Source organism: Primulina tabacum, chromosome 1 (genome assembly GCF_025594145.1).
Source record: "Primulina tabacum isolate GXHZ01 chromosome 1, ASM2559414v2, whole genome shotgun sequence".
NCBI lineage: Eukaryota > Viridiplantae > Streptophyta > Magnoliopsida > Lamiales > Gesneriaceae > Primulina > Primulina tabacum.
This window is the reverse complement of record NC_134550.1, coordinates 9,702,349-9,713,096: the sequence shown is the minus strand read 5'-3', so window position 1 is coordinate 9,713,096 and position 10,748 is coordinate 9,702,349. Positions and strand designations below refer to the sequence as shown.

The following is a 10,748-nucleotide window of genomic DNA, read 5'->3' as shown; positions in this document are numbered from 1 at the left end:
CCATTCGAAAACCGGTCATGGGTCCAATCTCGAAAAGTGCTAAAAAATCGTTTGTCCCGTCAAACTGGCCAGAACCGATCAAGAACCGGCTAGACAGGTCAAAATCGGTTAGAACCGATCAAAATCAGTCAAGAATCGGTCCGACTAGTTCACACATTTTATTTTTAAAAAATTTTGATTTTTTTTATTTTTCTTAAAAAATATTTTTATATTTAAAATTTAAATTTTTTAGTTATATATATATATATATATATATATATATATATATATAAATTTTCCAATTAAAAAATAGCAAGATGGTGGACAGAAAATAGCCAAGGACATCCAGTGGAACAAGGGACCTTAATGGCTTAAATTTTCTTCAAGATTTCTATAGAATTTCAATTTAAAGTTGATAAATAAATTAAAATCCAAATAGAAAACCAACACACATGAATTTACATGTACATTTTTTGCAACATTTTTAATATCTAAAATAAAATAAATAAAAATATTAAAAATATATAATTAATTACATAAATCAGAATTGAAAATAGATGATCAACACATTTTTAAAACCGAACCGGATCGGACATGGGTCTGGATTGGACATAACCTAAAAATTATTTTTACGGTCAAACCGGTCAAAATCGATTTCGGCCGACCGGTCAAGAACATATGAACCGATTAAAAATACCAATTCGGTATTTTTTCTATTTTTTTAGAATTTGATTATTTTCTCATATGTATTTTATATTTTATTTTTAGTTATATATATTTATTTGAATTTTAAAATTTGTTAAAAATAATATTTTAGCTTATTTTGATTTATTTTTTATTTAAAAAATTAGATATAATTATACTTGATTATAAGTACGTTGTTTATATTTTAAACTTTAATAAATATTTTTTTATTATATTATTTGTTGTGAAAAAGTAAAAATTTATGGTAAAAAGTAAAAATCTCAAACTCTCAAAATTTACCAAACTACACACTTTATAAATTTTTCCTCTACTCAATTGTGATTTTCTTCACAAATGAGAGATCTATTTATAGGAAATCTTTACAAATAATCCAAAAATAAATACATCATTACCTACATCACACACTAATTTTCAATATTTACAACTCTTATTTTCAACATTCAAATATTCAATACACACATTTTAAATATTATTTTCCAATAATTTTATATAATATAATAATTTTCAATCAGATCGTTCATTTAAACAATACTTAATTTAATAATTTTTTATGTATTCATAGATATTATATTGGATTTGGTTTAACTAGATTTAATATATATCATTCCCGCTCAAGACACGAGATTGAATCCTTTTTTAACAAGATATAAGAGAGATCGACCCGATTGTGAAAAACTTGAAACACGCCTAGTTAACACGCGCGTCCCATCCATTCCTCTCTCCAAAATCCTGTGAATCAAACCCATTCGCACCCAGAAACAATCGAAGGAAGACAAAAAAAATGCCGTTCTGCAGCGTCGGCGAAGCACCGAGCAACAACAATGGAATCAAAGTTTTTTACAGAATCTATGGTGGAGGACCCGTCAAAGTTCTTATGATCATCGGTAACGCATTCGTCTGAACTTTTTTATTGAGATTCTCGATATGTTATTTCAAAGAATTTGTTTCGTTTTAATTTTTTTCCTTATATGGGTTTTGGATTAAATGTGCTTGTTTGCTGATTTTTCACATTTTTATCTTTTTTTGTCGACTGTAGGATTAGCTGCGACCCACGATTCTTGGGGCCCACAGATAAAGGGTCTGATCGGAACGACCATCCCTAACGGTAGTGAATCGGCGGACGGCCATCAGGGCAATGAGAGCGGCGGCGCCGGCGGTTCTGGCGTGGAAGTTTGCGCGTTTGATAATCGTGGAATCGGTCGGAGCTCCATTCCCAGCAAAAAATCTGAATATACGTAATACAATGCTATACATTATAAATCTTTAGCTTTAGTTGAGGATATTTAATAATTTGCTTGCATTGTTAGAAACTTATATATGATTGTTTGGCTATTATATTACTTTTTCTTGATTGAATTATCCTTATACTATGATTTTCAACTTTGTATTTTATCTTCGGTTTTTTTTGGTGTTAGTTTTATGTATCTTTTGTTAATTGGTAGAAAAATAGAACAATCTTTAAAATATTTTCAAGACTGGATTTTTTTGTGTGACCCACTAAAATTCTTCTTGAATAAGAGTGGGGTTCAAATTTTTATGAAAATTTGAGTTGTATCTTTGAAATTATCTCGTGTTATTGAAGAGGATGAATGTACTTTAACAGGACCGAAACTATGGCAAGCGATGCAATAGCTTTAATGAATCACTTGGGTTGGAAAAAAGCTCATGTGTTTGGCCATTCAATGGGTGAGTTCTTTGACTTTTCAATTTTAAGTTGGCATTTTTTTGGCCAAGTTCTTCTCCTTTAGGTATGAGTTTAAAATTCTGCATCAAATGGGTTTCTTGGTTAATTTATGAGCTCGTTTTCTATAATGCAGGAGCTATGATTGCTTGTAAATTAGCATCGATGGTGCCTGCAAGAGTTTTATCTTTGGCTCTATTAAACGTAACTGGTGGAGGTTATGAATGTATACCAAAGGTATGAATCCTTGTAGGATCTCTTTGGCTTGACGTCTAATGATTTGTTTTTGGAAATTTTGCAATGAAAGGGTTGTTGCCGATTCTTAGAATTTGATGTAGTACATCATTTGAACTGGTGTATTTGTGTTAGATGTCAAAATAATTCTTATGTTTTCAGATCGATCGCCAGAGTTTGTCGATTGCAATTCGTTTTCTGAGGGCAAAAACTCCTGAGCAGAGAGCTGCTGTTGATTTAGATACACATTACTCACAGGTTTTATCTAGGAATTCTCCTTTACACTTGGGATGTAATTTGGACATATATCCGTGTTCATATTTTCAATTAATAGTTTTTTTTAAGTATGTTGGACAACTGGAATTCGATGTTTAATTTCTTTGCAGGAATATCTGGAAGAGTATGTTGGACAGAAGACCAGAAGATTAATATTATACCAAGTAAGGATTTGTTAGCAACTTTTGAGTACATAAACCTGACAAATGTACTACTTTGTACTTGGAAGTTTAAATGTATTTTCTTCCTTTTCAGTGGAATTTTGGTTTTGAGGCCGTTAAATTACTTTGACTGTCATGATTTTATAAAATCATTATGAGCAAAATATACAAGATTTTGATTGTAGTTTTCACTTTTCCCTGTTTCTTGGTGAATTAAATTCGAGTCTTATTGATAAGAATGAGACTGCAATATCCTTATATTATTCTTTCATTCTTCAGGAATATGTGAAGGGCATATCATCGACAGGTATGCAGCCACATTATGGATTTGAAGGTCAGTTAAATGCTTGCTGGACGCATAAAATGTCACGAACCGAGCTAGAATCTATATGTGCTTCTGGATTTCCTATATTGGTCATTCATGGAAGGTAGCTCAATAATGCTATGTACATGTATCTAGAAAAAGTGAAGAAAAAAATCTGCTCAAGTGACTGACAAAATTATTACATATGATGTAGACATGACGTCATTGCTCAAATGTGCCATGCAAAACGGCTTGCAGAGAAACTGTGTCCATCCGCCAGAATGGTCGAACTTAATGGCGGGCATCTCGTGAGCCATGAGAGAGCTGAAGAGGTAACATTTCTACTACCTAAAATTATAATTCATACATCCCATGTTATTTGAAGGTATTGTTGAGTGGACATGTAGTACTGAAAGACTTGTCCCGCTTAAAAAACTAGTCTTTTGGCTTTGAGCTTTTCTCTTGCACTAATATGGCCTAACATCCTCTCTCTTTTCGAGTAGGTAGTGATAGCAGTTTGTCTTTGATAGGAAGGAAGTGTTACTAGACTATGATTAATTGAAGCAACCTTGTGAGAAACCTAAATCCAAGCTAATCTTAGCTAGGAAAAAACTAATTCATATTTTCATGCAAAATAAATTGATTACGAAATCGAACGGAAAGATGCTTACATTGTATCTTTTGGTTGGAAGTTCAGGTTAATAAAGCTCTTCTTGAGTTGATAAAGGCATCCGAAAATACAAGTCTACAAGAGTGGACAAATCTTTCAAGTAAAAACAACAGTAAGTTATTCGTGCATAAATTCTACTTCTTTACTATCACCTGTCTAAATAAGTGGCAGAAGCAGATAGGGGCAGCAAGGGTGGTCACTGACTCTCCTAACAATTTCCTATTTACTTGTAGATTTTCTTCTATACAAAATGAGAATTTATCATCTCCAAATTTTGGAAACTATAAATTTTTAATATTGCCCTGTTATTGATTTTCTGATCCCATTCCACTGGTCTAAAACGTATAAAAGACGGCTAAAGTTACATTTCTTACTAAAGATCAAGAATCCTTAAAACATATACTTTTTGCAGGTTCGAAATCTACTCAGAACCTGTTATGGAGAGCAATCAATTCATCTTTCATTGTTGAAAGTGCAGAGAAGCTGCATGTTTTCCTAATATATTTTTTTGGGCTCTTTGTATTAGCGTTCGAGTACATCCGAAGAGCTGCAAGAAGCCTCAAACCAGTAAGAGTTGGATCTGCCCTTGCATAAGCCTATGCTGGTGGAGCCTCATCTACTGGTCACTCTTTTTCTGCTGCTGGAAACAAAATAATCACACCTTTCGATTCATCATGTTATGACATCGGAGGGTTTATTACAGGACGAGGAAAATGTATTTGATCGACAGGAAATCTGACAGTGTAAAAATTTTGGGATGAGGGCAATGAGAAGGCTGGTTGGTGTTCATCCAGGGTTGCATCTTGGTCACTGGTTTTAGGAAGTGAACTAATCTTGCAACAGCAAAAACTTGCTACTTCGGGCTCCACTTGAATGAAATTTGTTTATCTTGTTTCTGATTCTTGTCCAAATCAAATTATGTTGATAAATATCAACTTCATGTATCCAAGTAAATTTATATGGAATGTCAATTTATTTAATTGTTTACATAAATTATCTTCTGAGAAGTTAATATACTTCTCTTTTTTCCCTCTGAATCTCATTCATTAACTTAGTGGATTCATACATCAGGAAATTCATATTAAGAATAATCCCATATACTTTTTAAATAAAATAAAATGTTAATAAATATGCACAACTTCGGAAAATAAAGAAAAAAATTGCCGTTGGATCCAAACAATTCAGAAGATTTTCTAACAACATTTAAGTTTGACAATTCACATATAATTCAAAGCTCATCCAATCAGGATAAAGCATAATTTAATTAATGAAGAATTATATTTTTGTTCATTTAATTTGTAATTTTTTTTAAATTTTTTTGGTGATTTTAGATAATTCAAGATGTAGTCCACTAATTTTGGTTTTATTTTTGTAATTTTACACTAGAGTGCATATAATATGCGAGAAAACAATGGTGTGACATTGAAAATTATTGAAGTGTTCGATGCTACATCAACAAGCTGATAAAAAAAATATTAATTAGTTAATTAAAATCGTGAATTATTTTGAGAATAAAACAGATAAAAGAACAAGTTACAGGACAAATTAACTAAAACCAGATATTTGCGTGGTTTCCCGTAGAAAAACTAATAAATAAAACTTCACAAAAAGAGAAATAAGCTGGATTAGTAACATATACTTACATATTTACATGAGCATGTATATATTTCGATCCATTCCGGCATCTCGTCTCCTCTTCCGCTTGCCCGAATCTAGAGGTACCAAACCGCCGCTGACTCGAGGAGCGGAGACGGCGGCGGAACTCTAAGCATGAAGAGAGATTTGATCAGTTAATGGCCATATATGCATGTATATTGATTCATATAAATAGGAGTAATATACCATAAGAATATCCTGATATGCTTATTTTTTTGTCCAACAAGTTTAGCCAAACAAGCTATAGCCCATGGAATTCTAATCCAAACAAAAAAAACACAAAGTGAAATATATTTATTTATTCTACTAATTAAGGGAACGATTCGCCCACTCGAGAATATTATGGATCTTATTTCTAAATTCAAGTTTGATTTCGAATATCATTAAGCTGAATATAAATATATTTTAAAAAATAATAATTTAATGAGTAGGCTTCCTGTCAGACGATATCACGAATTTACTTGGGTTGAAAAATATACTTTTGACAAAAAAATTATATTTTTTGATGAGTCAAGTTGTATTGGGTAGGAGATACATCTCACAAAATCGAATTCAAAACAGTCTCGTAACAGTTTTGTGATGATGCAATCTTGAATTTGGCATTAAAGAGTGAAGATTCTGCTCAATTTAAAGAATTATTTTATGAAATAAATACTCAAAAGATTTGAACTTCTAAGCTCACCTAAATTTATAATCCATCAAACAAAAGATTTTTTTGATCAAACTATGGCTAATGATTTATTGTTATTTAATATTCCATTTTATATTACGAAGCTCCATTATTTTTATGTAAAAAAATTTGTTCGTAAAATGGAAGAGTTTTTTTTTTTTTTAAATCAAACTATGGCTAATGATTTATTGTTATTTGAATTCCATTTTATATTACAAAGCTCTATTATTTTTATGTACACAAAATGCAATATTAAATGCAAATTAAACAATGTTCAAAATTATATACTAAAAAAATACGCAATATTGAAAGTTGATTTTCCTCTGACAAATGCTTGCATTAACTTATAAAAATTATATTCTTGACGAATTACACTTACACTCAATATGGCAAAATCAAGATTGAACCTGAAGCCTAATGAAGAAAACAAAAATCACACAACTCTCCCAATGAAACTCGAAGAAAAAAGTAAACAAAAAAATTTGGAAAAAGGCTGATTGAATTGATTCATGCAGCATTTCTTTTTCCATCAATATTCATCCAAATAAGTATACAAGGTATCATCTTTCTTTGATTTCCGTCGACTGAGCAACAATTTGAGCAGCCGTTTGCTCTTGCTAGGATACTGTTCGTTCTCTTTGGGACTTTCTTTTCCTTTGCGAATTCGCATTGAAGCTGATTTCCGAGGTTCAGAGATGTACTGCCAATTTTAACCGATAGAAGAAGCACAAGAGTTAATATGAGCTCGTAGCTGAGCAGATAACCATTTGAAAGAGAAGGAAGGATCTTGTTCATGTTACCGTTTGTCTTCCAAGAGAAGGGTCTGGGGTCGTCGGTCGGCTACGATTTGGGGTTGTTGGATTTGAACTTTTTTGGGTAGTGGGCTTCCTCGAGAGCGAACTGGTCCGTAGAAGTGGAAACCAGTGCGGTGATACTGTTCTTTTTTCTGGTTACAAGAACAAAAAAAAAAGCATGATGATTACAATTAATTCTTGAAAATGAAGACTAATCTTCAGTTGATTATTGATATAGGAAGTAGTAACGAACCCGTATCTCTATTAGGCATGTTGGAGAATGAAAAACTTCCAAATCTTGGAGTAAGTTTAGGAGAAGGTAACGTTGAATGCCCTTTACTGCAAAAGCAAACAGCATAAAGTTTTGTGAATAAGAAGGGGCGGGGCCCTCCTTATATGGACTGTTTAGATGTGGAATTACCATGATACAATATAGATTTTCAGAAGATCAATTAAACATAATTTAAACTTTTCCTTTTGTCGAGAGGCCGCGCGTTGGTTCAGCCCCAGTGACTACGTGACCTCGATGTGTAAACTTGATGGATGATGATTTGATGCACACAGAACTCACCTGACTACCGCTGGTGGAGTTTCGTTTATCGTTGCTCGTGTAGCTGCAAGTTATATTATCTCGTGAGAACTAAAAATTTATGAAATAATGTTATGCAAATGCAACGAAATTGACATGAAATGAGAGATATTCGACACCCCTACCGTTCTTGAATCGGTGCCAGTCATCGCCATCATCCTGGTTGCATCCTCGGCATTTCGACTTCGATCGAATGGCTCCATCCACAGTCTCTCCCACTAAACAATAGGGGAAAATTTTTTTGCATAAGAAAATTTATTATAATAGAAAATAATCTAACATGTAGTAGACTATAATAATTTACTTGGCAGGATGTATCTCTTGTGGTACTTGGGAGTGTTGATCACTAATGACTGCTGAGAAAGACCTTCCCGATCAATATAATCTCGGCACGTCCGAAGTCTCTAAATACATCATAGTACATTTGTTGAGATCTACGCAATAAAAGATTGTGTGTATCCCAGAATAAACAAGTAATACAATGAGCATGTTAGCAGGTGTTATATCTCAAGTTCACATAATCTAGATCATGTAAATGGTGATAGAATATCTCGTTTATGGACTACAAGCATATGAAATCAATATTCTAAAATCAAGAATTGCAACGTAGTAGCAGCAGTTACGAAATTTTGCATCACCTGCTCAATGCAAGACACACGAAGTTCGGTTCGAACGACTCCATCAACCTTTTCGTCCAACAAATCATTAACCTTATATGTCACCGAGCCCAAATGATCCACCGTATTGACAAGAGCTTTAATGGCATAATCTTTCAATGTATTCACCACTCTATAATCAGCAATATTTTGGGAGGCAACTTGAGAAAAAACTTTCTTGGAGTTGGAGGGAGGCAACTTGAGAAAAAACTTTCTTGGAGTTGGAGCAGATATAATATTAAGAAAAACTTGAAATTGACCTCTTCAATAATCTATTATAACAACTCACATATGTTTTTGGTCATCATTGGTATAAGACAACTCAAAGTATTCTGCTGCCGAGTACAGTTGTTTGCTAAGATTCTTCAAGTCCTACAGAAATAAACGAAACAATATCTAGTTGTTGTATCTAAACTCCAAAGCCAGCCCAAAACAATAAAGCTGCAAAGTAAATATCAGAAAGGTCATTGAAAAACACATTATCAAACGGCAGACATTTAAACAGCTAATTGTATTTATACTTTAGTTGTGGAATTCTTAGATTCCAATTTTCGATCCAAACGCAAGCTTCGCTTCTTTCCTCCTAAACTAGAAAGAACTCAAACAGATATGGTCTGTTAACAGTAACAAACACTGGACCGACTGTTGAGAGCAAGAGTAGGGGCAACTGACTCCCCCATTAGATAAAAAAAATATTTAACATTTGTACTTAATTAGTTTCGACCACTCGACTTAATTCCTGGAGTCGTCCCTTCATATATATGAATGCGATCGAAACTAACTGTGAAGAGATCTTTACCCAATGCAGTTTCACAACAATTCATGGTCCAGATTTGCTAAATAGAAATTATTATACTTGTTTCACACATATATTTCATTTCACCATTTTACAACTTGATCCACCATCATCATGAATTCGCTTTGATATTTATTTGACTAGGATAGGATAAAATCAGTAATGAAATTCTACTGTATAGTAAAGACCACCAAATAGATGAACATTAAAGAACCATAAAAGAAACAATAAATCACCTTCAAACTATCAGAAAAGAGCATACTCTGCTGCATGGAGACCTCATCATAATTGGCTGGCTCACGGGGGAATTGCATTGAAGCAGTTGCAGTCATTGTCTCCATCGAATCGGAAGGACTAAAATGGTTACTAAAAGGTCTTTTTCTACACTGCAACAACCATTCCCACCAATATAACATAATAATGAAATTGTGATTTAAATCTCATTCAATGAAGCTAAAAAAAATTGAACAACTCTGCACAGTCAAATAATTAACAGTACTTAGAATCGTAAACATGACGGTCCTTGGAAGAAATTGTGCAATCCTGATAAAGAATAAGGAAAAAAAGTTATGTTTTCTTTTATTTTTACAAGAAACGTATGGACAGCTAAAATCTCTTCCCATCGTTGAAATCAGCAACTATAACAAAGACAAACACTAGAGTGTGCAGCGCAAAGAGACAAGACATTGAGAAGAATGAGCCAGGAAAATGCCTTTTCCCAATAACAAAATCCATATTTTAAAGGAACTAGGATTCCATAGAAAAGCTAATATAGACAAAACTCGACCAATACGCTCCAATTTTTTTTTTATAAAACAAAGTTTCATGAAGTTCACTGAATACCATTTTATCGTAAAAAACCACCAAAATGATTGCGATAGGGAAAGCGAAAATTTTTACAAGAAAACAAGATTTGAATTCAGTCAAATTACATACAAGGCACTCATAGAACTGCAAATTCATAACAAAATTGAATAGGTAAATAAACATAATCCCTCAGTCTCAAGTTCAAGGAATCAAAAACTCACCTTTAAACTTCAAAAAATGTTCAACACTCCTTTTCAGCAATTCACAAGAAGAAAAACAATGAAACAGAAAAATAACACCGCTTTCTTTCTTTCTTGAACTAAAAATGCGAAAAAAAAAAACAAACAAACAAACACCCAACAATCCCTTCACATTCAAGCCTGATCATGGAGTGTGGCTTTGAAGATAGGCAAAAGAAAGACAGCACAAATAGGCCCGACAGTGACGATTATGGTTGGTGCCAAGAATTTGACTAAACCCACAAGTAAAACGACAAGATTTTCTGAGTAATCTTTTCAATTCTTTTTGTGGGATTAAGCTCAAGTTTGAGGAGCATATAAAGGGGAAGAATGGCATGGAGGAAAGCACGAAAGGGCAAGAATTATAATTTATAAAGCATACGAGTAGTGGGAGCTTTTAGTGACTTTTTGGAGGGACAAACTACTGTATAGCTACCTTCTTTGTAATCATCATTGCATGTTTAATGGGTCAGCACTCTGAAACATTTGACCCTTTGTATTCCCATCCTAAAATCCTGAAACGGCTAAAAG

At 33.1% G+C, this 10,748-nt stretch overlaps 2 protein-coding genes across 5 annotated transcripts; one reads left to right on the top strand and one right to left on the bottom strand.

Moving 5' to 3' along the window:
• The first annotated feature begins 1,367 nt into the window (after positions 1-1,367).
• Positions 1,368-5,024, top strand: LOC142540340 (uncharacterized). The gene is made up of 11 exons (XM_075646420.1): positions 1,368-1,568; positions 1,721-1,919; positions 2,288-2,370; positions 2,502-2,602; positions 2,762-2,857; positions 2,986-3,039; positions 3,316-3,464; positions 3,555-3,672; positions 4,038-4,122; positions 4,423-4,632; positions 4,714-5,024. The coding sequence occupies exons 1-10, from the start codon at positions 1,466-1,468 to the stop codon at positions 4,602-4,604; spliced, it is 1,170 nt and encodes a 389-aa protein (XP_075502535.1). The 5' UTR covers positions 1,368-1,465; the 3' UTR covers positions 4,605-4,632; positions 4,714-5,024.
• A 1,822-nt stretch (positions 5,025-6,846) lies between these two features.
• LOC142540319 (protein ABIL2-like) lies at positions 6,847-10,748 on the bottom strand. Of its 4 annotated transcripts, XM_075646392.1 has the most exons (11): positions 10,200-10,589; positions 9,671-9,714; positions 9,408-9,557; positions 8,665-8,747; positions 8,358-8,508; positions 8,024-8,123; positions 7,845-7,937; positions 7,702-7,744; positions 7,384-7,469; positions 7,137-7,282; positions 6,847-7,036 (listed from the first exon to the last, which is right to left on the bottom strand). In XM_075646392.1, exons 3-11 carry the CDS (start codon positions 9,510-9,512, stop codon positions 6,866-6,868), a joined length of 978 nt encoding a protein of 325 aa, XP_075502507.1. In that variant the 5' UTR covers positions 9,513-9,557; positions 9,671-9,714; positions 10,200-10,589; the 3' UTR covers positions 6,847-6,865. The 4 variants fall into 4 exon arrangements, with proteins under 4 accessions (XP_075502507.1, XP_075502514.1, XP_075502502.1 ...); XM_075646399.1 differs by lacking the exons at positions 9,671-9,714; positions 10,200-10,589 and adding an exon at positions 10,600-10,748; XM_075646387.1 differs by lacking the exon at positions 9,671-9,714.

What these genes read in the sequence shown, in the direction of transcription:
- LOC142540340 (XM_075646420.1), top strand. Translation starts at nt 1,466, where the DNA reads ATGCCGTTCTGCAGCGTCGGCGAAGCACCGAGCAACAACAATGGAATC. An exon ending in CAAAGTTCTTATGATCATCG is followed by an intron (nt 1,569 to 1,720) that starts GTAACGCATTCG and finishes TGTCGACTGTAG; the next exon opens with GATTAGCTGCGACCCACGAT. An exon ending in AGCAAAAAATCTGAATATAC is followed by an intron (nt 1,920 to 2,287) that starts GTAATACAATGC and finishes GTACTTTAACAG; the next exon opens with GACCGAAACTATGGCAAGCG.
- LOC142540319 (XM_075646399.1), bottom strand. Translation starts at nt 9,512, where the DNA reads ATGGAGACAATGACTGCAACTGCTTCAATGCAATTCCCCCGTGAGCCA. An exon ending in AATGATGACCAAAAACATAT is followed by an intron (nt 8,509 to 8,664) that starts GTGAGTTGTTAT and finishes TGCTGATTATAG; the next exon opens with AGTGGTGAATACATTGAAAG. An exon ending in CAAGAGATACATCCTGCCAA is followed by an intron (nt 7,938 to 8,023) that starts GTAAATTATTAT and finishes CCTATTGTTTAG; the next exon opens with TGGGAGAGACTGTGGATGGA.